The sequence below is a fragment of the Galeopterus variegatus genome, unplaced genomic scaffold, assembly GCF_000696425.1.
Source record: "Galeopterus variegatus unplaced genomic scaffold, G_variegatus-3.0.2 Scaffold7915, whole genome shotgun sequence".
Lineage (NCBI taxonomy): Eukaryota > Metazoa > Chordata > Mammalia > Dermoptera > Cynocephalidae > Galeopterus > Galeopterus variegatus.
In genome coordinates, this window is record NW_007734026.1 from 61,622 (window position 1) to 88,661 (window position 27,040).

The following is a 27,040-nucleotide window of genomic DNA, read 5'->3' on the forward strand; positions in this document are numbered from 1 at the left end:
TAAATGTTCAGTAGAATTCAGGAATAAAGCTATCTAATCCTGGGCTTTTCTTTATTGGGAGACTGTTAATTACTGATTTAATCTTGTTGCTCACTATTGATCTGTTCAGATGTCCTATTTTTTCTTGATTCAGACTTGGTAGTTTGTATGTGTCCAGTAATTTATTATTATATAATGTCTTTCTTTCTCTCTCTTTTTATAAAGTCTATTTTATCCAATATAAGTATAGCCACTCCTGCTCATTTTTGGTCTCCACTTGTGTGTTATATATTTTCCTACTCCTTCACTATTAGTCTATGTGTGTCTTTGCTGGTGAAATGAGTTTCTTGCAGGCAACATACAATTGGGTCTAGATTTTTAATCCATTCATTCGGTAGATATCTTTTAAGTGGGGTATTTAATCCATTTACATTCAGAGTTGTTATTTAAAGGTATTTCCTTATTCCTATCACTTTATTGATTTTATGGTTTTTACGTCTTTTGTTCTTTTATTTTTCTTTTACTGTTTATCTTTGCTGTTTGGTGTTTTGTGTCTGTGTGTGGTGATAAGACACAGTTTCTTTCTCTTTCTTTTTTGCATATCCACTCTACTTGGGTTTTTTTTTTTTTTTTTTTTTTCATGTGTTTGTGATGATAGTTATAACTGTTTGATTCCAGATGTAAAACTTTCTTGAGGATTTCTCGGGATGGTCTTGTGGTGGTGAATTCCCACAGTTTTTGTTTGTCTGGGAAAGACCTATTTATCCTTCATTTCTGAAGGATGTTCTTGCTCGATATAATATTCTTGGCTGGCAGTTTATTTTCTTTTAAAGCACTTTGAATGTATCATTCCCCTCTCTCCTGGCCTGTAAGGTTTCTTTTGAGAAGTCTGATGGAGATTCACTTATAGGTGAATTGACACTTTTCTTTTACTGCTTTTAGAATTCTTCCTTTGTTTTTGACTTTTGACACTTTGACTATAATGTGTCTTGGGGAGGATCTTTATAGGCTGCATCTGTTTGGAGATCTTTGGACCTCTTGGACTAGGAGACCATATCTCTCCCAAGACTTGGCAAGCTTTTAGCTATTATTTCATTAAATAGGATTTCAATGCCTTTTCCTTTTCCTTGTCCTTCCAGTACACCCATAACAGGAATGTTTGTATGCTTAAGGTTGTCCCAGAGATCTCATAGGCTGTCTTCATCTTCTAAAATTCTTTTTCCTTTTTTTGGTCCATCTGGGATAATTCAAAAGTCTGTCTTCATATTCAGAAATTCTTTCTTCTGCTTGTTCTAGCCTGTTGTTTAAGCTCTTGATTGTACTTTTATTTTGTTGAATAAATTCTTCAGATTTAGGGTTTTTTCTTTTTAATGGTATCTATTTTTGGAATTTCTTCTTCAGATTGTGTTTCTTCCTAGATTGTGTTTCTGACTGCATTGTGATGTCTTTATATTTTCTTATGTCATGTTGTTTCCTTGAAATTATCATTTGGAATTTCTTTTCTGGCATTTCACAGGTTTCAAGTTGTTTGGGGTCTCATGCAGAGGAATTATTGTCTTCATTTGGGGGGGTCATGTTTCTCTCTTTTTTATGCTTCTTGTATCTCTGCATTGATATCTGAGCCTCTGGTGGAGCAGTCACTTCTAATTTATGGAGTAGTTATTGAAGAAAGAAACTCCTGCCTGTAAATGTGTTCTATATTGACAATTGGGTTGGGCATTTTCGGTTTGGTTCTTTATGAGTGCAGCAGTGTAGTATTTGTGTGACTTCTTTGACTTTATTCAATCTTGGAGTTATCTGTGGGTACCTTCTTGGCCTAGATGGTGGGGCCCTTGACAGGTTCTTGTTGAAGTAGTTGACTCTGGGCAGGGTTGTCATGGCCGTTAGCAGGGCCTTGAGTACCTTGGGAATGGGCTGGTGTACTTACTGCTTCATTAGCTGAGATGAGCAACCCTGTATGAGGTCGCTGGGGTCACTGTTAGGGCTTCAACTTATGGGGTAGACATTATGGCAATAGGCTGTTTATTCACTAATGTGGGTTAGGTTGCCAGGTTACTGTGCAGGTTGCACACCCCCAGGAGAAGCACTGAGGTACTTCTCTGTGTCTCTAGTTGAGATTGGCAGGCTTTCTGATGCTTCCCTTGCTGGAGTATATGGATATGGGCAAGGTTACCAGAGATGCCTGGGGTGGCATGCATGCAGGAGAGACCAGCATCTTTTCCACTGGGGCAGGATGCTCTGGTGGGATTGCTAAGCTGGACAGGTCTCTGACTTCTTAGGAGGAGTGCATGGATAAAGGAAAGTTTACCAGAGACACCCAGAGCTGCTTGCCCCCAGGAAGGGCCAGCACACTTTCTTCACCCTTTCCACTGGGGTTGGAAGCCCTGGCAGGCTGGTCAGAATTGGGTGGGTCTCCATGTCCTGGCTCCTATCCCAAAATGGTGACTTCCTGTGGCAGCTTGGGACTTTGGGTGGTGGGGGGATGCAGCATGCACTTACCCTCTGGAAAAATGCAGTCATGTGGGCTCCTAGCAGCTTCCCACACTGGGCTCATTGCCTGCGAGGCCCGAGTAGTTATCCTGCAGCTTGAATTGCAGGTGTCTGTGGTAGGAGTGCCAACTGCAGACACCTGCATACCTTTTCCTAGCAGTACATGTTCTTTCCAGCCTCCATGCTGGTCTTGGTGGGGTGTTTCCCTTGTCTTTCTACCTATTTTTTTCTTTTAATTCAATTTTTCTAAAAACTTTTTGATGTCCCCTAGTGTAAGTTCAATTCTATACAAAAGCTCTACACTTTCAGTTCCCATACATTTTGTGATCTTTTAATATTATAATTTTTAACAAACATTTGTTGCTATAATTCTGAGCACTTTTCTGTTTAATTTTTATATTAGTGTTATAGATAATTTGCATGACACCATAACAGTGTTACATTATTTTGTATTTAAGTGTACATTTATCTTTACTGGTGAGATTTCTGCTTTTATATGCTGTCACATTGCTCTTTAGTGTGTTTTTTATTCCACTTGAAAAACTCCCTTAATCATTTCTTATGAGGCATCTCTAGTGATTATGAATTCCTTCACTTTTTGTTTGTCTGAGAAATATTTTATCTCTGCTTCATTTTTGAAAGCTAGCTTTACTGGGTATATTATTCTTAGTTAGCAGTGGGGTTTTTTTGTTTGTTTTTTCTTTCTTTCTTTCTTTCCTTCTTTCTTTTTTTCATTCAATACTTAGAATATATCAGCCCACTCTCTCTGGGTCTGCATGTGATTTCTGTTGGAGAATCCACCCATATTATTATGGGATTTTCCTTGTATGTGATGAGTGACTTTTCTATTGCTTCTTTCAAAATTATCTCTTTGTCTTTGATTTTGACAGTTTTTAAATAATGTGTCTCTGTATATACCTCTTTATGTTTAACTTATCTGGTGTCTATGGGCTTGAGTCTTGATGTCTGTTTTTCTCACCAGATGTGGGAAGCTTTGGGCTATTACTGGTTTAAATAGCTTTATGCTCCTTTCTCCCTATTTTTTCCTTCTGTGATTCATATAATACACATACTGGTTTACTTGATAGAGCTCCCCAGATCCCATGGGTTTTCTTCACTCTTTTTCATTATTTTTTTCTCTCTTCTGATTCTACAGTTTCATATAATATCTTTAGGTTTATTAATTCTTTCCTCTGCTTGATTGAATTTGCTGTTGAAACTCTTTACTGCATTTTTTTTGTTCATTGATTATATTCTTCACCTCCAGAATTTGTTTTGTTCTATTTGTCTTTATGTCTCTGTTGAAGTTATAATTTTTCTCATATATTGCTTTTCTACATCATTAAATTGTTTATCTGTGTTCTCTTGTAGGTGCTGAACTACTTTAGAATAGTATTTTGACGTTTTGATGAGGACTACATTGAACCTGTAGATCTCTATGGGTAGTATGGACATTTTCACAATGTTAACTCTTCCAATCCAAGAGCATGGACTGTCTTTCCATCTTTTTGTGTCCTTCTTAATTTCTTTCAGCAGTCAGGTGGTGAGGATGTGGAGAAAGAGGAATCCTCCTACACTACTGGTGGGACTATAAATCAGTGCAGCCATTATGGAAAACAGTATGGAGGTTCCTCAAACAACTACAGATAGAACTGCATATGATTCCACAATCCCACTGCTGCATATATACCCAAAGGAATGGAAATCATCATGTCAAAGGGACACCTGCAATCCCATGTTTATTGCAGTTCCATTTACAATATCCAAGAGTTGGAATTAACCTAAATGTCTATTCATAGATGACTGGATTAGGAAAATGTGGTATATATTCTAAATGGACTATTACTCTGCTGTAAAAAAAGAATGAAATTCTACAATTTGCAGCAACATGAATGAACTTAGACAAAATTATGTTATGTGAAATTATCCAGGCACAGAAAGCGAAATTACCACATGTCTTCACTTAAGTGGGAGCTAAAAGAAAGAAGAGGGAGGAAGGAAGGAAGGAAGGAAGGAAGGAAGGAAGGAAGGAAGGAAGGAAGGAAGGGAAGGATGGAAGGAAGGAAGGAAGGAAGAAAAACAATCACAATGATACATCAAACATTCCAAAAAAGAGAGAGAACAGAACTGTGGTTATTAAAGGTGGGATGGGGCAGGGGAAGGGGGGTTGGTGAGAAACTAGTTAAGGGTCACGAAGATTATGTTTTGTAAACATGAGTATATTAATTATCATGAATTGATCACCACATATTGTACACATGTATTGATATTTGATTCTATACCTCACAAAAATATGAAATCAATAAAAAATAAAATTTAAAAAAGAACAATATTGTGAATTTTTTGTCAGACAGTTTATGGAGCTCCACTTCTCTGGTGTTGGTTGTTGGAATTTATAGTATTATGTTGGTGGTGTCATGTTTCCTTAATTTTTTATGTTCCTTATGTCTTTGCATTGGCCTCTGCACATTTGAATAAATAGCCACCTATTCCAGAGTTTATAAACTGGCACAGGTAACAAAAGATCTTCACTTGCAAAGTGGGTGATGACTGGGGAAGCATGTGAAAATGTACTGTCAAATGGGCTTGGTGTCATGTAGAGCACTATATGCAGGAGCTTGCATTGGACATCCATCTGGGGGTTCAGAGGTTTGGGGGCTCAAGCAGCATTGGCATCTGCATGATGCTCAGCAGCTGATAGAGTCTATATGTTATTATACACCCAAAACTCATGTGGAAATCTGATTTCCAATGTGGCAGTGTTGGGAGCTGTTTGAGTCATGGGGGCAGATCCCTAATGAATGGATTAATGCTCTCCCTGGAGGATGGGGGTAGTGAGTTCTTGCTTTATTAGTTCTCATGAGAGCTGTTTATTGAAAAAGACCATGGCACCTTCTCTTGCTTCCTCTCACCATGTGATCTGCTTGTACCCACTGGCTGCCTGCCATTTCTGTCATGAGTAGAAGCAGTCTGAGGCATGCACCAGATTCAGCTGTCCCAGAATTGTAAGCCAAATAAACCCCTATCCTTAAAAATTACCCCTTCTCAGGTATTCCGTTATAGCAACACAAAATGGACTAACACAGCAGCAAAAGCTGAAATGGATCTGTGGTGGCTGTGAGGGCTATTGGGGTCCTCAGTTCTGCCTCTGGGTTCAGTGGCAAGTGTACCTGGGTAGGCAGCAGTAAGCATTGGCTGTGAGCATGCATGTGGATGGCATGACCCATGAGTGTGTTTGTGGCTATGGGGCTTGAGGCTGATGGTATGCTTGTGTGTTCAGCTGTGGGAGTTCAGCAGCACATGCCTATATGATGGCAACAGCAAGGGCAGGTGGCAGGTATTGGGGCCACTGGCAGGCTCATGTGTGGCAGTGGATGCTGGTAGTGATGGCTAGGTCCAGTGGCATGTACATGCACAGCTGCAGGGGTTGGCTTTGTGCATGCTTGTGGTGGTGAGATCCAGGGCCAGCAGTGGCAGCCAGGGCTGCTTATGGGGTTGTACACAGTGATAGTCACAGGTCCTGGGCCTGTGTGTTTACAGTGGCACTGGCTGGGGAATCTCTGGTGATTGAAGGTAGCTGCTTAGGCAGGTGGATCCCATTAAGGTAAAGACCCTGGGATACTTGGTGATAAAATCTGCAGGGGATCTGCAATATCTTCAATGACTGTTGAAGTGCTCATCAGCAATGGCTGCTGGGGTCCTCTGCACAGCTGGCCACTGAGGACAATAGTGGTAACTGCCACATAGCTGATACTGATAGCCCCCTCCTTTTTATTTTTTGTTCCTAGTCATCTCAACATGTCTCAACTATGTCAATCACACCAGCAATCTCGGTGAGGTGAAACCAAAGCAATTCCATTGGGAAGTGCCCCCAAATTCTGGGGAAGCTAGACATTCATCCTTCTCTCCCTTTCCCTCATGAGGGGCACTAACAAGGTGAGGAGATCCCTTCTGGTGCTGACCTGTGCTGACCTGTGCTGGTCTGGAGGATGGGATGATCCAGGAGAAATGAAACTGTTCTTCCTACACTTTCTGTGTGGTTATTCATGTTTTCTATTTTTTTTTTTTTCCTTCACTGTGTTATTCAAGCTTCTTAACTGAACTCCAGATTACTCTTTTGGAGCTATTTTTGTTTGTGAATAGCTGTTCAATTTTGTTTTCTGTGTTTGGGGGGTAAGAGCCAGGATATCCTACTTCCTCATCTGGCTGACATCACTCATTGCGTCGACAATCTAAAACTGCTTTGTAGCATTTTGGGTTTCCTGGTTCCAAGGGATACTGTGTACACGCCTATGGCTCCTGATCAGAAAGCAAGAGTGCATCCTGCCACGGCCCTTACAAAGGGAGGACAATAGATCCTCACCCTTGACCTCTCCAGGTCCCTGGCCACAAGATAGCCTTAGGCTAGAATGTATATCCTTGCTTTACTGCTCTTTCTGATTGTATCCTTTTCCTGCAATAAAATCCAGATACTTAAGAACTGTCATTTAGGATCCTGGACTTGGCTCAAATGGTGGGAAAAACCGGCTGGAAGTTGGCAAGCACCACAGGGGTTGTCAGCCAGGGACATTAGCAGTGAAGTTTGGTGATCTGAAAGTTTGATGAGAAAAACCCTATTTTTAAATGTCAAAGCGGTAAAATCCTTTCAGAAGAGACTGCAGTTTGCTCGAGGCTTGATACGGATGTTAAACACGTTACCAGCACACCACCACTCAAAGGCTATTATCGAAAAAATGGCGACGGGTCTGGAGCGCCCGTGTCAGGAAACAGCGCGACCCTGAGAGCTGTGTGCTGTGATACCAGAGTATTGACTGCATTTCTAAGAGCAACAAAGGACGAATAAATCTTGCAACATCGATCCTACATCGACAAATAAGCGGCAGCGGGTTCAAGGTTTTGGGGCTGACACGGAGAAGGACTCCTGGGGGTACCCAGGCCCGGCTGCGGGAACAAATCCCTGGCCACAAGATAGCCTTAGGCTAGAATGTATATCCTTGCTTTACTGCTCTTCCTGATTGTATCCTTTTCCTGCAATAAAATCCAGATACTTAAGAACTGTCATTTAGGATCCTGTGAGTCTTCTTGAGCAATCAAATCCTGCCTAACTGCCATCATAATTAGTGTGCAATCCCTACCCCCAACTCTCCCTCCTCTTTTTCTCTGGTTTACTTGTCTCCATGGCCGTTATCACCATCTGACATACTATATATTTTACTTATTTATTTTATTCATCATATTACATACTTATTTACTACTTTGCTTATTATTACCTTTATTGTCCTCCCACTGGGAGACTTCATGAGAGCAAGGTTTCTGGTTTAATTTTTTTATTAATAGTTCCATTGTCTGGACCTTAGGAGACTTTCGATGAATGAATGAAGAAAGAGGCACAGTAGAAAAATCACTTTGAGTCCAAGGCTGTTTTGGCCCAGCTCTGAGGCTAAAAATCAATACACAGAAGCTTAGAAACATGGACAATGATAAAGAGCATGTTCACCTGCTGATTATACTCAAGTCGGTTATCATAAGGGACAGAGATGTTAACTGACAGTCGGCTGCAATAGGAATTGATGTACCTAATCTACATTGACTCAAAGACCAAAAACGGACGTCCGCGAAGGGCTGCAAGTAGCTAAGAGCTTCTCTTTCTGACAGCTATTTCAGCCTCTGAAGGCAATCAGAGTCACCCAGGTGTGGCATTTATTTCAGCTTTTCTAACACTTTCAGAAGCTTTTGTTTTTCAGGGACTTGGCTCAAACGGTGGGAAAAACCCGCTGAAAGTTGGCAAGCACCACAGGGGTTGTCAGCCAGGGACATTAGCAGTGAAGTTTGGTGATCTGAAAGTTTGATGGTGAGTCGCTTCGATGACCACTGATAGAAAGGTTTGGCTTCTAATCAGTGGAAACTTTAATCTGTTAATGCCTCCATTTGGATGGCTGATCTAGAAAATACAGCTTAACTTTGAGTGCTTCCCAATTGAACAGTAACCAAGTCCTTCTTTGTTCTAGAGCAGTAATTTTCAACCTTTATCTGCATCAGAATCATCGAAGGAATTTTTGAAAAATACAATGTCTGCCCTTCCTCTTTACTCCCCACACTGATTAGGATTCTAAATCATCAGGTCTGAGCTGGAGTCTGGGGAATCAGTACTTTTCGAATTTCTGTGTGTGATTTTACAGTCTGGAAACATCTGCTCCGAATTGTATTATAGAGGATTAGTGGATTCAAAAGTGATTAGTGATTTCAATGAACAAATTATATTCATTTCTTTTGAATTACAGAGAAAAACCCTATTTTTAAATGTCAAAGCGGTAAAATCCTTTCAGAAGAGACTGCAGTTTGCTCCAGGCTTGGTGAGTTTGCTGATGTCTTGTTTCTGTCTTCCATTCATTGTCCTATTGTTTGAACTTCCAGATGGAGCAAAGAGAAGATAAAGAGTAAAATATACAACCCTATTGGTTTGCTCTTGAGTTAGTTTGGAAGAAGCTGGAGCCTGGTTTGTATTTATGTCAATGGAAGGACAAGAAGGGGGTGGTGGTATATGGTTTGCCCAAGAGTGAATTGGAAGAGCTGGGGAATAGAAGCGAAATCTTTCCCCCAAAGAGCCACACCCCCACCCCAGTACAAAGTTCTCTCTACAATTCTGTACTGCCACAGTGAAAAACTGAAATAGTAGGACGCCACTCACAATTTACCTAGAGTGGCCAAATGAATCCTCATCAAATTAATCAGCCTCCTCCTCAGCTTGTGTTTAAGCCATAAATGGGGGCACAATTGAAAGGGACATCATCAAAAGGTCTCCCTTAACTCTCTACCCCAGCTGATATTCTGAAGCAGTTGACAGGAGCCAGGCTCATTTTTTATGGTCTGACTATCCCTAGAAGGCAACCGTGGCTGACGCCAGCTGGTATTGTCTCCTAAAAGCTGTGCAAATTTGTTCCCAAATTCTGCACTCAATGACATCATGTTGGTAGCTTCATATTGGCCATTATGGGTATTATTTATACCACAGAAATTGGAAAACACTACAAATCAAATGTTTGTATTTTTTTTCCTGGAGATACGGATGTTAAACACGTTACCAGCACACCACCACTCAAAGGCTATTATCCATGACAAAGCAGACAAAACTAAAACATCAGTATGTTGCCTCCACTACTCAGGTAAAGTATTTGATAAAGGGGGTCCTCTATAATAAGAGCAGCCACGTATCAAATATTGTCCTGTGATTCCACTCTGGCAGACAGCAAGCCTCCTAACTAATTTGAGTCATTTTTCTCATGACTAACAAACTGATTCAGAGAAGCTCATTATTCCACGACTCTCCACTTAAAAAAGGGACCTTTGCTCATTATGACAAGCCTAAGAAGATGAAGGTTTACAGAAAAAGCTATTTGTTTTGATGATTTCTTCTAGGTCAGTACAGTTGGAAGTCTCATGTCAGACTAAAGTTTTTCTCACTCTAAAGTGGCTGTCTCCAGTCCTGACCTAGAGTGTCACATGAGACACAGAAATTTACAGCCCAAGGAAAACGATCTGCCAGCCTCATTTAACAACCAATTTGGCATCAGCATCACTGGTGGGAATCCTCAGTAGAACAGCTGCCTTCAATTCACAGATTATTGAACTAAAGATGGGGAATGGCTTATTCGTTAATCAGAGGGAAAGGAGTCAACACTGACCAGGTAAGGGAGAGGGATTGAGATCCCCAATGGTCCAGGTCTTTCCAAATCTCTGGTGTAGTGTCTTCCCTGTAGTGGTACAATCATACACATGTTTGGTTCTTCCTCTCTTCTGCTGCTAAATCCCCAAACAGAAGACGGCATTTTCACTAAACCTAAATACATGGGAAGCAATTGAATCAAAACTTATTATTGAACCTAGGGGACCACAGGGTCTGTTTCTCTCACTATTGGTAGTGATGTGCAGGAATTACCTTTTTAAAATTAAAAAAAAAAACTAGGGGCTGTGCAGGAATTATTTTTTTAAGGTTTTTTTCCCATCACCAGCAGTTAAACAGGTCCAGAGCATAACTGAGATGGCCACATCTGAAATATGTTTCTACAGATACCACACATAATGTCAGTTCTGGAGAATGGCCACAGTGACGCTCTAGTTAATAAAATTCTTCCACGGAAATGTTTTGCACCTTAAATGATCACTCTTAGCTTTGTCTGAGAGAATCCCTAGACTATTTTGGGGTGGTAAATGCCACCAGTGACCCTTGCTATTTAAGTGTCACTTCTTTCTATTAAGACTAGAAAAGTATATGTTACGGATCATGTACAGTAAGCCTTGCATATTGGCAGGACCCGCATCTGGGGATTCAACCAGCCAATAAAAAGTAACAATACAACAATAAAAATAATACGAATAAAAAAACCAATCCAGTATAACAACTATTTACATAGCATTTACACTGTATCAGGTATAGTAAGTAATCTAGAGGTGACTTAAAGTATACGGGAGGATATGAGTATGTTATATGTAAATATTACACCATTTTACATAAGAGACTTGATCATGTGCAGATTTTGGTTTCTGTGGGGGAGGGGCATTGGGGGGGTCCTGGAACCAATCCCCTGAGTATATTGAGGGACGACTGTACCTATCGACTCTGTTTCAGTTGGGTTCATGCCATCAGTGGTCTTTCCAAGAGTAAAGAAGGATTTGCATTTGTGCTGCTCCCTCCACATTCTTTTCTCCTTATGGCAAAGTGCACAGATGACCACAGACCTGGGGAATGCATCTTATCTGAAGTCCTGGAAGACACATGCCAGCGGATCCACTTATGACCAAGAACCTGGCATTTGTGCTCTCTTAGTAATCATTTGGTTCTAAAGAATAGAATCTACTCAAGATAGGTTAAGTAAAAGTATAAAGATCTCAAAAAAAAAAAAAGTTATATAGGTTCCAGGTTCAAGGAAAAGCAAAAATAAAGAAGATAGTTGCATGAAGCTTAATAATACACGTACATGAATACTTACTCTGGTATCCGACCATTCACTTGAGTCTGTATTGCTCAATTCAAAATTTCCAGAGAAGGGATGTGAGTGACCACTGGCAAGCCTACGGGTTGACCACCGTGGGAATGCTGTCCATGCATGTCTCATTAGATAGTGAGCAAAGCCGTGTAGGACAGTTTCCCTTTTTCAAAACTAACAACAGGGAACAAAGGAAGGTAGGACAGGAAATAGGTCATGAAAGACGGATCCACTAGCATCTTTACTCATACCCTGACAAGCCATAGAGAAATGCCATAGTCTGAAGTTTATTCTTTGAATGAATGACAATCTGGATTTGTACATTATGATATTTACCTCAATTATGTAGGCTGGCTTGGGCTTAAAAGGAAAATATATCCATGCACAAACCTAGAACAGTCAGCCATTATATCATTTCGGCCATCCAGTGAGTTGATAACAATACGAAAAAAAATCAGTCAAGTCAAAATGGTTCATTTGGTGACCTAGAGCAGATCTAGACTGAAAGGAACAGAGGATTTGACATTTGTGTGGCAAGAAAAGTTATTGTGATATTAACTGTGCTTACTTCTCACGGTGAGGTTAATGTTCTTGCTCTTCATTGTTGATTCTAAATCAGGGGTCAGGTAACTTTTTCTGTAAAGGACCAGATAGTATATAATTCAGGTTTTCCAGGGCATATCATTTCTGTCACAACTACTCATCTCTGCTGAAACAGCCATAGACAATATGTAAATGAATGGGTGGAGCTGGGTTCCAATAGTTTATTTACAAAAACAAGAGGCAACATGGATTTGGTCTGCTAAACACTGTTTGCCAACTTCTGTTTTAGATCATTTCTCTTCCTCCTCCCTCAAACACCCAGCCTCTTTTAAATGCACACCATCAGAGAATATGACCCACCACCACTCCGTGACGTGGTTATCAGGAAACATCTGGTTTTCAGACCTGGCTCTCCTTCTTTTACACTTGTAATTGTTCTGGGCAACTTTTCCACACTTGTGAAGACAATTCACCCTGCATCTTAGCTTTACTGTCCCTTGAAGTCTTCACTTCCGATGATCTTTTCCTCTATACCACTTAATACACCCACTTCCTCCTAGAGTCTGTCATCTCCAATAACTAAACTACCTCTAAAATCTTGATTATGAGCCTCTCCTAACCATCAACCCCTCTTCCTCTAATTCCTTCTCTCTAGTGCAGCAAATACCAATAGCTCTCTAACATGATGAGGGTATTGGGACTTCCAATCCATTGGCCCTACCACTTTTTCACTGTCCACCAGCACTGCCCTTCCAGGTCCTCCTATCTCTCCCTCCTTGCCCAATTTAGACAGCAACCATACCCTTGTATACTCCCTTTAACTCCACTGCCCCGCTTCCAGGTTCTCCACCCATGCCACAGCTGCACCTGAGTGCTGAGTGTGGCTGAAGGAAAAAGACAACCATGACTATAGATGTCATGTGGGCACTCAGCATACCTAGCAATCCTACCATGTTTCTCTAATAAACGTTTTCACTCTTAAAGAGACAACTACTTTACATCTTTTCTATCCTCTAACCTCCAAAGACACCTCCCCACACTCACTCTTCCTGTTTAATTGGAAAAATAGGAACTACTCAAGCTTGTGCTTTCCTGGACTCAGGAACATTTGTGCTGCAGAGTTGAAGGCTATGGTTCCCTAAAGGCAGGCACCTTCTGGGCTGAGTGTCCACTTCCTTGGTTCGCATTTCTGAAACTCACTGAGAGGATCATGCTAGGTTTTCCCAGACCTGGATGGGAGATAACACTTGAAGAACTAGGGTGGAATTTGCTAACATGGGGGTACATTTATTCCCTGAGACCAAAAGGGAACTGGAGTTTGGGGGTTGGATCCCCAAAACAGGTACTCATATCTTCTTCCCAAACAACTTGGAGAGGTGGCTCAGCATGAAGACGGAACGGCTTCAGGGTCTGTCTGGGAAGGCTTGATCTCAGGCACTTGGGCTCCCAGCCTTAACATGAGCATTATGTTACATTGTTACCTCAGAACCTCCTGGGCTTGAGCGACAAACATCATTAGCAGCCACCTGGACCTAAGACCAGATGGTCCTCCTCGCATATTCTGGGCAACATAAGGCCCTTGAGATCTCTGCTTAACCCTTTACTGGGGTCCATATTGTGACTGAGGTTGAATTTCCAGCCAGGGTCATGGTGGTTCAGGACCAATTAAATTCACTTTAGAGAACTAAAAGAAATAGGACATTCTTTATATCCTATGCTGAACAGTGAATGCAGACCCACTGCATTTGATTCTATACAATGGAACTCAGATGGATAAATTTCTATCGTAGCTTTCTGAAGGGCATTCTTTTTGAAGTGGAATGCACAAAATGTGAATTGAATGAAAAGCAGGTGATACTATCTCCAGTTTTCATGGTCATAGCCCAACATTTACAATGTAAATACCTAGGCTTCCAACTGTGTTACAGCAGAGGTATCCTCTTGAACCAACAAAGCTTACACACCTAGAACATTACACGAAAATTCACATACAAGCCTGTAGAACCACCTGATTTCACCCTCAAAAAAAATCAACAAGCTTTTCAAAAGGGCCTAGAAAAGTTAGAAAATCTCATATTGCCAGAAGTGAGCAAAGAGGCCTTGGGTGGGGAGAGAAGTGAGCAGAAATCAATTTTACTTACTTGGGTCTCACAATGGATTTTGCAAAGTAAAGGGTAGAAAATCAATCTTGTCAAATCAGTGAGAATTTATACACTTGAAGGAGTCTAAAGGTCTTGGAGGGTGTATTAGGCAGCAGAATCTTCTCTTCTGTCACATTGTGGAGGCTATAGCATGAAGGTTGAACCCTTTTCTGTATTGAGAGGACAGTGCCAAGGATTTTTGCCATGTTCCTCATCGAGACAAGCCCGAGGCTGAAGCCAAACCTGAGACTGCTGGGCCATCTGATAAGACTGGCCTCCTGGGGTCACAGGGTAAGTCCACACCAAGGTGAGTAGGAACTGGTTGCTCCCAATAACACCACCAGGGAATCAGACAGGAAACCAGGGCGTTGAGTAGAAGGGAGGCCATCTTCTTCTCTGGGCTTCACTCTCTAGGTGTGGAGGAGACATCACAGATAAGTGCTGAAGGGAAGTCAGAAGAGGTGAGGGATCAATGTCCTCTGTCCCAGGAAAACTGGCCGGAAGCTAGGCAAGGAGATGGATCTGTAGCAAATGTAGCTGCATTTTGTGAGCATGTAACTCAGCTTCCTTTCTGGTTTCCATAAACTTTAGTGAAGCCTATTGTAAAACGTCTGCCTAGTTGGGACTGTCCTAAGATTTAAGGAAGAGTCACGAAGGCCAGCGTTAGAGAGAACAGCACTCCCCCACCACTCTCCACCCCCTAGCCAGGCCTGCCAGTGGCCTTGTACTTAGTGAGAAGGCCCCAAAGGGTCTGGAGGGAAGGCGGAGAAGCCCCACTTCCTGCCCCACCTGGAGCTTCACTCTTCATTGCCAAAATTGATGATCTAGGCTTGATGTGGTTAAAGGAACCATGTGGTCCCTGACAGAAACTATGTAACCTTAGAGAAGTTACTCCCCGTGCCTCAGTTTCCTCAGCTGTAAAATGGATACTGTAACAGCATCTCTATCATAGAATTAACATAAGTATTATATGAGTTGATGTTTGTGAAATTCTTAAAGCCATGCCTGGCATAGGATAAGCACTATATGTATGTTTGATGAAATAACAAACATAATCACTATTATGTTACTGTACATTGGACTTCAGACAAATTAAAACAAAATGATGGTTATTAGCTATTAACAGGTATGACAGGAAGAATTCTAAGATGTCCTCAAGATTCTAGGCCTCTGGTGTACATACTTCTCCTGCCAGTTATTCAGTCAAACACTAATCTAGGTGCTGCTTTGAAGGGATTTTGCAGGTGTAATTAAGGCCCCAAATCAGTTGATCTTAAGGTCAGGATATTATCTAGGTGGGCCTGACCCAATCAGGTGAGCCCTTTAGAAGTGGAGAGTTTTTTCTGGCTGGTTGCAGAATAGGAAGTCAGAGAGATGTAGTTCACCTGGCCTGGAAGAAAGCAAACATTCATGCCGAGAACTTCCTATGGAGGGGCTGCATGGCAAGAAACTGTGGGTGGTCTCTAGATGCTGAGAGCAGTCCCTGGCTGATAGCTAGCATGAAAACAGGGACCTCAGTCCTTAATTTAAACCAACAACCAGTGAGTTTGGAAGATGACCCCTGAGCTCCAAATGAAAACCTTTGACCTGGCCAACACCCTGATTTCAGCCACGTGAGACCCCCAAGCAGAGAATCCATCCACCCGTGCCTGAAATTCTGACCTATATAAGCTATGAGATAACAAATTTGTGTTGTTTTAAGGCACTAAGTTAGTGATAATAAGTTACACGGCAATAGAGAACTATTTATTACAGCAGCAAAGAAGAAAACCATACACAATTAGCAAATGAGTGGCCAATTTTGTCCAAAGTCCAGGAAGTTTCTCCTCTACCCTACCACATTACAGGGAAAGATTTTGTCACTGAGGGAGTTAGTCCAAAATATTTTCAGTTCAGAAAACAAAGTTAATTTGCCACAACAGGCTTGGTCTTATGGGAAAAGTGTCCTTCTCTGTTCACCAGCACCACTGGCAGGACAAGACTGACCCACCTGCCCCAAGAGGCAGCAAGTTTGGGGTCTCCCAGGCTGGTTCACGTGACTGGTGAAAGGGCTCTGTGATGTCCAGGTGCACACTTGGCACAGCCTCCTGGTCTCACACCAGAACCTTTGACCTACAGGCTTGGCTCCACCTCCATTTTCCCAGCCCTACCAGGAAATTAAGCAGGAGAGTTCTAGGACATGGAGACCAGAGCTCTGCAACTGAAGAAGAAAAGAGAAAACAGAGCGTGTTAAGAGCCCTGGTTTCTGCATTAAACTCTGGCCTCACCACCTATTACCTGTGTGACTTTTTGTGAATTTCTTAAGCCCTGTGCATCCCCATCTGTAAAATGGGGATAAGAGCTGTGAGGGTTTAAGGGAAGGCCTATAAATCACTAATGCATCCTGCCTAACTTTTAACAAGCCCTCTAAAATGGGAGCTGTTATTTAGTTGCTTTTAATGCTGACCTGCTCTTACAGGGAAGTCCTAATGCTGGGCTTTCATCATATTATAAAGGCCCAATCCCATGACTCAGAATAGACAGCTGAGCACATCTTGGTCCCTGGTTTCTGAGCCCCTAATATCTGCTTAATGACTGACCACTCCAGCCTGGTACATGGAGTATCAGACCATGTCAGTCAGCCCCATTATAAACCCAGAATAAATAAGTCATCTTTGCCTGGTCCCTTCCTCTTGCTTTCCTTTGTCATTGTAACATGAATTGTGCTAGTGATGTGCACCAACTGGCCAGTGTTCCTACTGAATAAAACCAAGAAAAATGTAGTAAAATGACAATTCGAGATTGGTCTACAATAAATGTGTGCAAAGTCTGCAATCTGAAAAGAAAATGATCACCATTTAAAAAGATAATTTCATGAAGCTGAGTTTATGTCCATCATTCGTGAAGGTGGATCTATTAAATGTCACTTAACCAGCTTCACTGGTAGAATTTATGAGATTGTGCCAGATTGGGATGATAAAGCATTCAAAGGTATATGCCATTTACAAATATAACCACATCTAGACTAAAAAAAAAAAATAGATTCTCTATTTAAATAGAATCTAAATGAGGTAATTTGAATTTTTTAAAAATCGCAGTAGGGGAGGTGGTGATGGTGTTTTTCCCATTTGCAGTGATAACCATCTATTATACGGATTTTCAAATTGGTTAATTGCATGGAATGTTTAAGAAGAAAAATGCCGTTCTGTTACAGTCCTGGGTTAAACTCACTGAATTTGGCTGAGGGAAGGTTAACATTAGCAACGGTCTGTCTGTTATATTTTATATGAGAAACCATGTTATTTTTTAAAACTGGTGTTTTAAAAAAAGAAAACTGTAACAAAATACCTACAGCTCCTTCGCCCTTAGCAAATGATTCCCTGACTAGAGTGTAAGATCCAGGAAGTCAAATCTTTGCCCACCTCATTTGCTGTTGCCGTCCCGGTACCTAGAATACTGCCTGCCAGACACAGGCACTCACTAAATATTTTCTAAATAAATGAATTAAATGAATTAATGAAATTAAATGAATTAGCAAGTAGCAGGATGCTGATGTTCATTAGCCATCTAAATTCAGAGCAGTAAATGGAACCATGATCAGATTAAGAAAAAAACAGGAGGAAGAGGTGGGGTTTTGAAAGTCACATTTGAATGATTGGGTAAATTAGAACAAGGAAACCCAGTGTCAGTAGAATCTATCACTACAAAGTTTTCATTCCTGAATGGAAATTTCCAGGGCCTGTACTGTACCATTTTATGATGGGTCATTTATGAAGAGCAACCCTTTTGCTTAAGTGACTATGTGGCAGCAGTGCCATCTACTGGGGGACTAGTTGTGCATTAGAGAACAATTTTCTAGAGTCTTTTTCATACAGCAAATTTAATTTAGAATCACAGAAAAATTACAGTGGAAGTATCTTTAGAGATCATCTAGGCCATGTGTGATCTTACAAGTGATGATTTCCCTTAAATAGTTACAATATTTTCTTTCTGTTGATGCAATGGAGTCCCAAATTCATCTCTCAGAGAGAAAACTGAAAGTAGAGCCATCGTTACTATATTATATCACAGGGTTCCTGTAAATCTGAAATTGAGAGGCAGATAAAATCCATTCATCGAGCATTTAAAGACCGCTGTCCAATACAACTTTCTACAATGATCTAAATCTGTAATGTCCAATACAGTAGCCACTAGCCGTGGGTGGTTATTAAACACCTGAAATGTGTCTAATGACATGAAGGAACTGGATTTTTAATTTTACCTAACTTTAAGTTACATTTTAAAAAATAGCCACATATGGTTAGTGCAGGGTTTCTCAACCTGGGCACTATTTTTATTTTGGACTGGATAGCTCTTTTTCTGTGAGGGGCTGTCCTGTGCACTGTAAAAGATGTTCAGCAGCATCCCTGGGCTCTACCCACTAGATGCCAGTAGCACACTTCCCCTCAGTTGGGACAGCTATTATCAAATGTCCCCTGGGGGGCAAAATTGTCCCCAGTTGAGAACCACTGAAGTAGTGGCTACTATATTGGATAGCACGGTTCTAGCACATGCTTAATATGTATATGGCATTTTGGTTGAGAAAAAAACTGGCCTGTAATCTATACTAGGGAAGTAGTGGTTTTGTCATAAGAACGGTGGAGGCCAAAAAAAAAAAAAAAAAAAAAAGACCTTCCTTCCCATACAACAGAGATGGAGCCAGGATAGTGATGTTGAAAAATTCTGCCTCATTTAAAACTCCCAAAGTTAACACCAGAAAACTGGTATTTGATCCTGGCTCCTCTATCCTTGCTCTGGGTAATTGGACGTATTGGTCTTCCTGAGTCTCGGCGTCTTACCTGGAGGAGGGCAGCAAATAGTACCCACCTAGCAGGGTGGCTGTGAGGGCTAAACTAGATGATGCATAAAGTGTTCCTTTCCTAGTGCTTGGCATGTAGATGTTCAAGACAGGATATGCTCTTTCAGACACTCTTCCAAGCAGGGGGAAAGTTTCCCCATCTTCTAATCAATAATCCAAAAGCACCCAGTGTGTTTTTCTTAAAAATAAAAATGTAATTGAAAAAACTAACCAAGCTCTATAAACCCGACTTTATTTCAAACTTCCAGTGGCCACAACACTCCATGATGGTTTTTCTGATGTCTGTGAAGCCGTATTCCCTTGACGTATTTAAAGATGTAGGAGAAAGCGCTTCAGATCCTCCGGGAGGATGAGCCCACTTATCTTATGATGCTGCTGGATCCCAAAGCACTTCCGAATTCGGAGGCGGCATAACTGCAGCAAAGGAGGGGGACCTGGAGGCAGATCATAAGACAAGCCACATGCTGGTTTCATTGATCTAAAACTGCTTTTCTTTCCTTTCTTTCTTTCTTTTTTTTTAAACATGCAAGATATAACATTGTTATAAGGTACTGTTTAAGACGATTTCATGGGGTTTTTTTGTTTGTGTTTGTGTTTTTTTTTTGTAGGAGGCATTTCTAGGCCATGTTCTCTCTTCTCTGGTATCTAATTGAAATGAGTTTGTTACGTTTTAATTTAGAACAGATTGAAAGAAATGTAAAACTTAGCCTCACTAACAGAGGCTTAAGGAAGCTAACTTGAGAATTATGCAGCTATACCAAAACTCCAATAAAGAAAATAAAATTCATGTTTAATGGTGTTCTTGTCTTTTACCTTAAAAAATAAGGTCCTATTTCTAGATGCAAACATTTTCATTGTATAATCTGAGCAATTTTAAGATATTCAAATAATGAGCGCTCATTGAATCATAAGTGTATGTTATCTTAAGTCATATTTGTTTTTATATTCCATATTCAATGCTGTCCCGATGCTGCAACTCATAGGTGAAAGGTGAACTAGCACAAACCTTGCATAGGGAACACCCAGGAGTTTACATTTTAGGGCCGGTGGTTCTCAACAGGGTGTAGGTAGCAGGGTGGGAAGGAGGAGGAGGTGTTTTGCTCCCCAGGGGACATCTGGTAATGTCTGGAGACACTTTTGGTTGTTACGACATGGGGGAGGATGCTACTGGCATCTGGTGGGAGAGGCCAGGGATACTGCCAAACATCCCACAGTGCACAGGACAGCCCCCAAGTGGCCCAAAATGTTAATACTGCTGAGGTTGAGAAACCCCGTTATAAAGTAAAAGGATGGGGAACCATCCCCCACTCTTCCACTCCCTGCACCAAATCGTAACAGGAACTCTCTTTTATGGCTGCACTTCAGACTCACCAGGGGTGGGGGCACATTAAACTACACGATGCTGAGCCCCGCCCCAGAGACATTGCTTCAATTTTTGTTGGGTGGGGCCTGAACATTTGGATTTTTTAAAGGCATGTATCTCAGGTCATTTTATTGTTCAACCAGGGTTGGGAATACAGCCGAAAGGATCCTGTGGCCTCTATTTTCCTATAGCATCACCACAAGGTACAGGATAAACTGAGTTACATATTTCTCAGGTGATGGAGAACAAGGACAGGTGGAAATAGACACACGTACAATCGAAAAAAATAAATGCAATATTTTAGATCAGGCTCTAACAGCATGTTCAGAAGGGCCCTGTTGGAATTTAAGGTACTTTCCAGATTATGTCCAGTGTACTCAAAGCATATATTAATGAACTACTTCCCAGTGTACTAAAGGCATATATTACCAAACTGCAAAAAGTACACTGTGGGGAAACTGAACTCTATCTTACCTCACTAAGGAATGTGGAAGGATGTGACTAATCGTATGTGCTAGATACACTGTCAGGGCAACTCTAGGAGGTACTGATAAAGCTTTATGAAGAACAAGATCTCAGAGCAAGCCCGACAGAGAACTCTGGGAAGCAGGAAGTTAGAATGAGCTCAGTGTAACTACTGATGCCAGCTGAATAGCTGCTGACAGTTTACTACAAAGAGGACCAGTATAGCAACTGGAGCTTTAATTCCATATAAACAGAGCTGAAAACCCACTACGGCTTTGTAGCCACTTGCTGGCACCTGCAAACATTCTGGGGGGTTGCTTATGCTTGATCAAAGAATCAGCTAATTGCATATTTATGAGTTAGCATATTCCTCTGGGTCTCGATCCCCGCCCCCATAACACTCAGAATGCTTTAAGGCCAAAGCACATTCTGGGGGGGAGGGGAGAGTACTTCTGGTGCATCGGACTGAGAGTCATTTTTAGTTTTCATTGTGTGCCATGAGCAAACAACACTGCTTTAGGTGTTTATCAAGCGGGGAAAGGTAGTAATATTCTTGAAATCCTTTCTCCTTCCCTCCGAAGAAGGGATGCCCAACCCAGAACATGATTGGGTTTCACCTAACATTTTCCTGTCACCACACCATTGAAAGAGAACAGTAATTTAATTAACTCCCTTCCCTGGGTACAGAGAAACAGGTGGACTGAAACAAATGGATTGGCGGGGACACCCAGAGACAGAAATTGCTGCCTCGAATCTGCAGCTCTGGCATTCTGCACTAGCCTGGCCCCATTTCCCATGGGCTTCCAGCCGGCCTGCTGAGAAGTGACCTCACCAGAACCCCAGAAATGACTCGTGAAGGCAAAACAAGCAGCGATTCTCTCCAGTGGCAAATTCTACTTTAGAAACCAGTGGGATCATTGGCCACACTGTCACCATGCAAAATGTGAATTAAAGGAATTAAAGGCAACCTAGTTCTCTAGGAATGGCTTTGGGAAACAAAGTGGAAGGGCAGGGAGAGTGAAGGCAATGTGAAAATGCTATGAGATCACTTGATGCGGAAGGGAGCATGTACACCCTACATTATGACTTTAGGGGGCCCGGAAACATTTTTACCTTTGTGGATCCTTTTACCAATAAAAAACATTAAAAAGTATATTTCACATCTGTGTTGGTATAAAGATGAATATAATCCAGGTTGAGTTTTATTCATCTTTTTCTCTCCTAATTTCAAAAGCCATTAACATATTTCTGTGGACCCCAAGGCCCTATGCAGCCTGTGCAGAAGAAATCAGCCTTCTGTATATAGACAGAATTTTTTGAAAATAAGAATCATCAAATGGCAGGTAGAACTGCCAAGAAACTATCCCACGGCTTAATATAAAGGGATCTCTGCTGGACTATTCCTTACACCTGGAATCGGTCTTCCCTAGCCCAACCCACACTGCTCGGGAGCACCAGGCAGAGGCTTGGCCACAAGTACCCCAGGACAGTGGGAGTCGGACGGAGAAGGATTCCTTGGCTCACCTTCCAGTTCTGCCCAGAGCCAGCGCTACCTCTCAGCATGTGTGGTGGAAATAGACTACACCACATTGGGATCCTTCTGGCAGGGGAGACTGCTTCGAAGTCCCATAACTCCTAAAACAACTCAGTCGACACACGGTAAGAAAGTAGATACTAAGTCAGCTGCTTTTTCACTTCTAGAGGAAATTAAGAATGAGATTGGGTATTTCCCCAACCTTAGGACTCTTTGCTTCTATCCCAGCCCATTCCTGACAGCACAGCCCAGGAAAGTACCCCTATGCCCGTGTACACTGCTCAATCATAATATAACTAAACGCTGTTGTTTGGGTCAGGAGTGTCCATGCTTATTTATGGAGGAGCATGGACTTAGTGCTGATCACATTATAATAGTAAATGTCTTCAGGTTGGTGTCAATCATTAAAGTAATATTCTAAACTCTTAACTAGCTGCATTCTTACCCCCAGAAACCAAATGCCCAGTAGTCTGGCCCACCTGTAGTGCAGTAAGATGTCCTGGAACATCCTACAACCCCAAAGAGGCTTCTGTTGCATCATTCCAAAGCATGCTTTAGATAACTTTAATATTACAGTTTTAAAACTATATCTTAATTCTCTGAAAACTGGCCTACCCATATCATCCCAAAGAGCCTGTCTCTAACATGCCAAACAACAGGATGGATATTTACTACATAACGGTACTGTATCTCGTTGAATACCAAATTACCTCAACTTCTCCACATTTGATGATGGCATAGAATGATCTTTATAGGACTGTAAGTCAGAACTCGGTAAGTACCTGCCTCCTACTAGAGCCTGAAGGAGCCTCTATGGATTAGGGCTTAGTTTCGGGCAAAGGAGAAGCACCTTCTGTCTGCAAGAAGAGCTGGGTCAGAGAGCTCTCTGGAGGCACCAGCTCCACAGGACGTTTGCCTTCAGCATTCTTGGCCTGGGTGTCTGCTCCAAAGTCCATGAGCAGGCGAGCCAGCTCTCCACTGGATGCCCTGGCCACTGCGTGAAGAGGGGAATCCAGACCTCTGCCCTGGTTCACACTTGCTCCTAAATAGTTAATGACAACAAAAAGGGGTCAGCTAAGGAGCACAGTCCAATCCCCCCTTTTCAAAGCACTGAGCCTCAAATTCCCTAACAAAAAAAGGGCTCCATAGTGAGCATGGCAATTCTGAGAAAACAGGAGATGACTTGAATCCTTTTCATAGTATGGGGACAATGCCATTTGACGGTGTGACTGCATGTACAGCATGAGCTGTGTAGCCTATGAAGTTAAAACTCGACTTTGGGCACTATGCATATGCACGATACAAACAAGAAAAATCCTGGTGGTGTGAAAGCTGCACATTCATTATTAATGGAGCCTAAGTATTAGCCAGTATAGACCAAGAGTGAGGCTAAACGGTGAAATCCTGTCTACACCAACCAGCTAAATTCACATGCTGAGCAGCCACTGTAGGGTTTAAAATCTGGGACTTGGGACTATGTGATTTGAACTGTAAAAAGCAACCAATTCTTGGGGGCATCTCCTAGATTGGGGTAGCCAATCCCAGGATTGCAGGGAAGGTGGCAAAGTTCTTCTCTTCAGGAGCAAGTTGGAGTTCTAGGACCATCCCAACCCAATTCCAGCTCTACACTCTTAACAAATCCCCACCCCAGCCCAGATCCTGCTTCTCACTGTGACATGTGGGGACATGTGGCTTTGAGTGAGCTGCTGTTCTTCTACTAAAATGAGAATCTATATAGACTGAACAAATGTTAACTGAATTGGTCTTGTATTGCTCTTGACTTAGTGAGGGACATGAAACACGGTCCTTCCTGACTAAGAGATTAAAATCTTCCTAGGGAGACAGGAGAGATGGAGAGAGAGAGAGAGAGAGAGAGAGAGAGACAGGGAGAGAAAAAGAGAAGAAACCCAAGGTCTGAGCTCTGAGTCATTTCAGTATTTGGAAATCTGGAATGTAAAAGCAGCCAGATGATGAGACTGAGAAGCAACAGCCAGAAAAAGGGACAAGAAGAAAGAGTGATGCCTTGGAGACCAAAAGAAGAGCATGTTTGAAGGAGCAGAGCTGACTGATCAGCTGTGTTAAATATTGCAGACAAGGTGAGCAGAATGATGTCTGAGAGTTGACATCTAAATCTGGCAATGTGGAGGACATTGGTGGCTTGATAAAAGTTTCGTGGAGAAGATAGGAAGAGAGGTTGAGGAGGCAGCAAAACTTTAGATGAGTTTTCTATGAAATAAAGGAGAAAACAGGTCAGTAACTAGAGAGGATGATAAGATCAATGGGGACTTTTTCTTTTTTTTAAGATGGACAGTGTTAATGAGAATATTTTAATGCTAGTGGGAATGATCTGAGAGAGAGAGAGAGAGAGAGAGAGAATCTCCTAATCCATAGCAATGGCTGCCAAATGAGTAGAAAGCAATAAAGACTAAAAGCAGATTCAGCAGAGGGAGAGGTTACCAGAGTCTGAAACAATAAACAGAACTGAGATAATTAAAGAGGTGATAAAATGGAGTTCTAGGTGTTAAGAAGGAGGCTGGACACAGCAGGGAGGAGAAAAGGAATGACGGTACAAAGACCTTTTCAAAGAAAATATATTTACAATGGGCTAAAGATGGGTCAAGTTCAATTTCCAAATCAGAAAACTGGTAGGAAAAAGTCTGAAATAGAAGACTCAGTCCTAATCCAGCAGCTTTCCAAGTTAACAGGGCCTAGTAATATGACCGGCTGGAGGGAGGGAGGGAGGCAGAGGGATGGGAGGAGAAACTAATAGTCATTGAGGTCCACTCTGGGAGAAGGTATCATCATCATCATCATCATCATCATCACCCTTGTTACAAGTGAGAGAAGTAAAGTTCAAACAGCGTGAAATAAGTCCCCATGGGAACACAGTCAATACGAGCCCTGACCTTGGCGGACACCACTGCCCACACTCATTCTTCTGCTACAATAGGAAGGAAGATCTTTAAAATACATTTAATTTACTTTTCATTTTCTTTCCTTGTTTTGCTTTTTGTTTTACCTGACTCCAGAAGCTTCTTGGCACAGGCTATCTGCTGATTTTCACAGGCCAAATAGAGCGGAGTGCCCAGGTGGCTGATGTCATGGTCAATGTTGCCTCCAAAAGCTACAAGGGACTCGATGCACTCTACATGGCCTGCAGCCCAAAGCAAGAGAAAACAGTCACAGCACAAGCTCCCTTACCAGGGAGACAACCAACACTTTCCCCATTTTTTGCGTGTTTAAATTTGCCAACAACTTATCCAAGGAACCAAAAGTGATTTCCTTTACTTAGAATCAGGAATGTTAAACACTATCATTAGTTAGTGGCTTGACCACAAGACGTGTTCTGCAGCTATGGGTGGAACTCCTCCTGAGTTTACCAGCCACAGTAAGCAACCAGCAACCATCCACCTTTTTCAACTGTTTGTGGCTTTGTAATTAGTCCAAGGACAGAAACCGAAGTGAGAGTTGGGGAGAGCTATGGAGGATCAGAGACTGAAGGTGAATCAGAAAAAGAAAAGGACGCGGTGTGGGCCACAGGACAGAAAAGGAAACTTCCAACCTCAAACAGGCCACAGTGGGCACAAGCGAGGCTTAGAAGAAGCTGACATGTTCTCACTTATTTGTGGGAGCTAAAAATAAATAAATAAATACACAAACAAACGGGGGGGAGCGGGAAAGAAGACACAACAATCACAACAATTCCTTGAACTTGTTAAGACAAGTGAACAGATATGATGCAGTGGGGTGTGGCTGGTGTTGATGGGGGGAGGGGGGAGAGGGAAGGGGGTGGTTGGAATCTGTAAAGGGACACGAAAATCAACTATATTATATATTGTTAAAATAAAATAAAATAAAAAATAAATTAATTAATTAAAAAAAATAATGAACCCTTGGCTAAACAGCCCCTCTTAAAAAGAAAAAACAATGGGGCCGGCCCGGTGGCGCACTGGATGGTGCGCCGCTTGGGAAGCGCGGCGGCGCTCCCGTCCGAGGGTTCGGATCCCACATACAGACCGGCTCCCGCTCACTGGCTGAGCGAGGTGCGGGAGCAACACCGAGGCTTGCGATCCCGTTGCCGGTCCCCGGTCCGGTACGGGGGCAACACTGAGGGTTGCAATCCGTTGCCGGACACGGAAAAAAGACAAAAGACAAAAAAAAAAGAAAAAACAAAAAACACAAACAAATGTGACACAAGCAGGGACCAGTCTGGCAAACTAGGTGAGAGCTGAGTGACTCTTCCTTGGTCCAAAATGTTATACTTTAAACATCGCTCCTTTACATTTCTCTTGTTATACCATTTTAGTTCTATGTATCCAGTGAGTATGATGAATTAGTATGTCTCTCAATAAATAAGTATCAATGCTTTGGGAAACAATAATAACATGGGTTGATCCAGTCAAATGGAAAGCCATTCTGTGAACGTCATTGGGGAAATAGAAAGCCCCCTGGCAAGGTATGGTCATTATGACAATGATGATAAACATCAGAAAAAAGCAAAACTTGCAACTTTGTTTTTTTGTCTCAGAGTTAAGCATATCAGAAAAACTGTGCTTCTGGGCCGGCCTGGTGGCGCACTGGATAGTGCGCCGCTTGGGAAGCGCGGCGGCGCTCCCGCCGAGGGTTCGGATCCCACATACAGACCGGTTCCCGCTCACTGGCTGAGTGAGGCGCGGGAGCGACGATCACAGTTCTCCAGGGAAT

General features: G+C 42.0%; 1 protein-coding gene across 1 annotated transcript in view; it reads right to left on the bottom strand.

Annotated features, from left to right (window-relative positions):
- Positions 1-19,190: 19,190 nt before the first annotated feature.
- The window catches only part of ASB9 (ankyrin repeat and SOCS box containing 9), an 18,813-nt gene continuing 10,963 nt past the window's right edge, over positions 19,191-27,040 (bottom strand). Inside the window, exons 4-6 of the mRNA XM_008592426.1 lie at positions 25,356-25,490; positions 23,187-23,378; positions 19,191-19,408 (exon numbers count right to left, since the gene is read on the bottom strand). Of these exons, the coding sequence (XP_008590648.1) occupies positions 19,284-19,408; positions 23,187-23,378; positions 25,356-25,490 (452 nt within the window). The 3' untranslated portion in view covers positions 19,191-19,283. The remainder of the gene's footprint in view (positions 19,409-23,186; positions 23,379-25,355; positions 25,491-27,040) is intronic.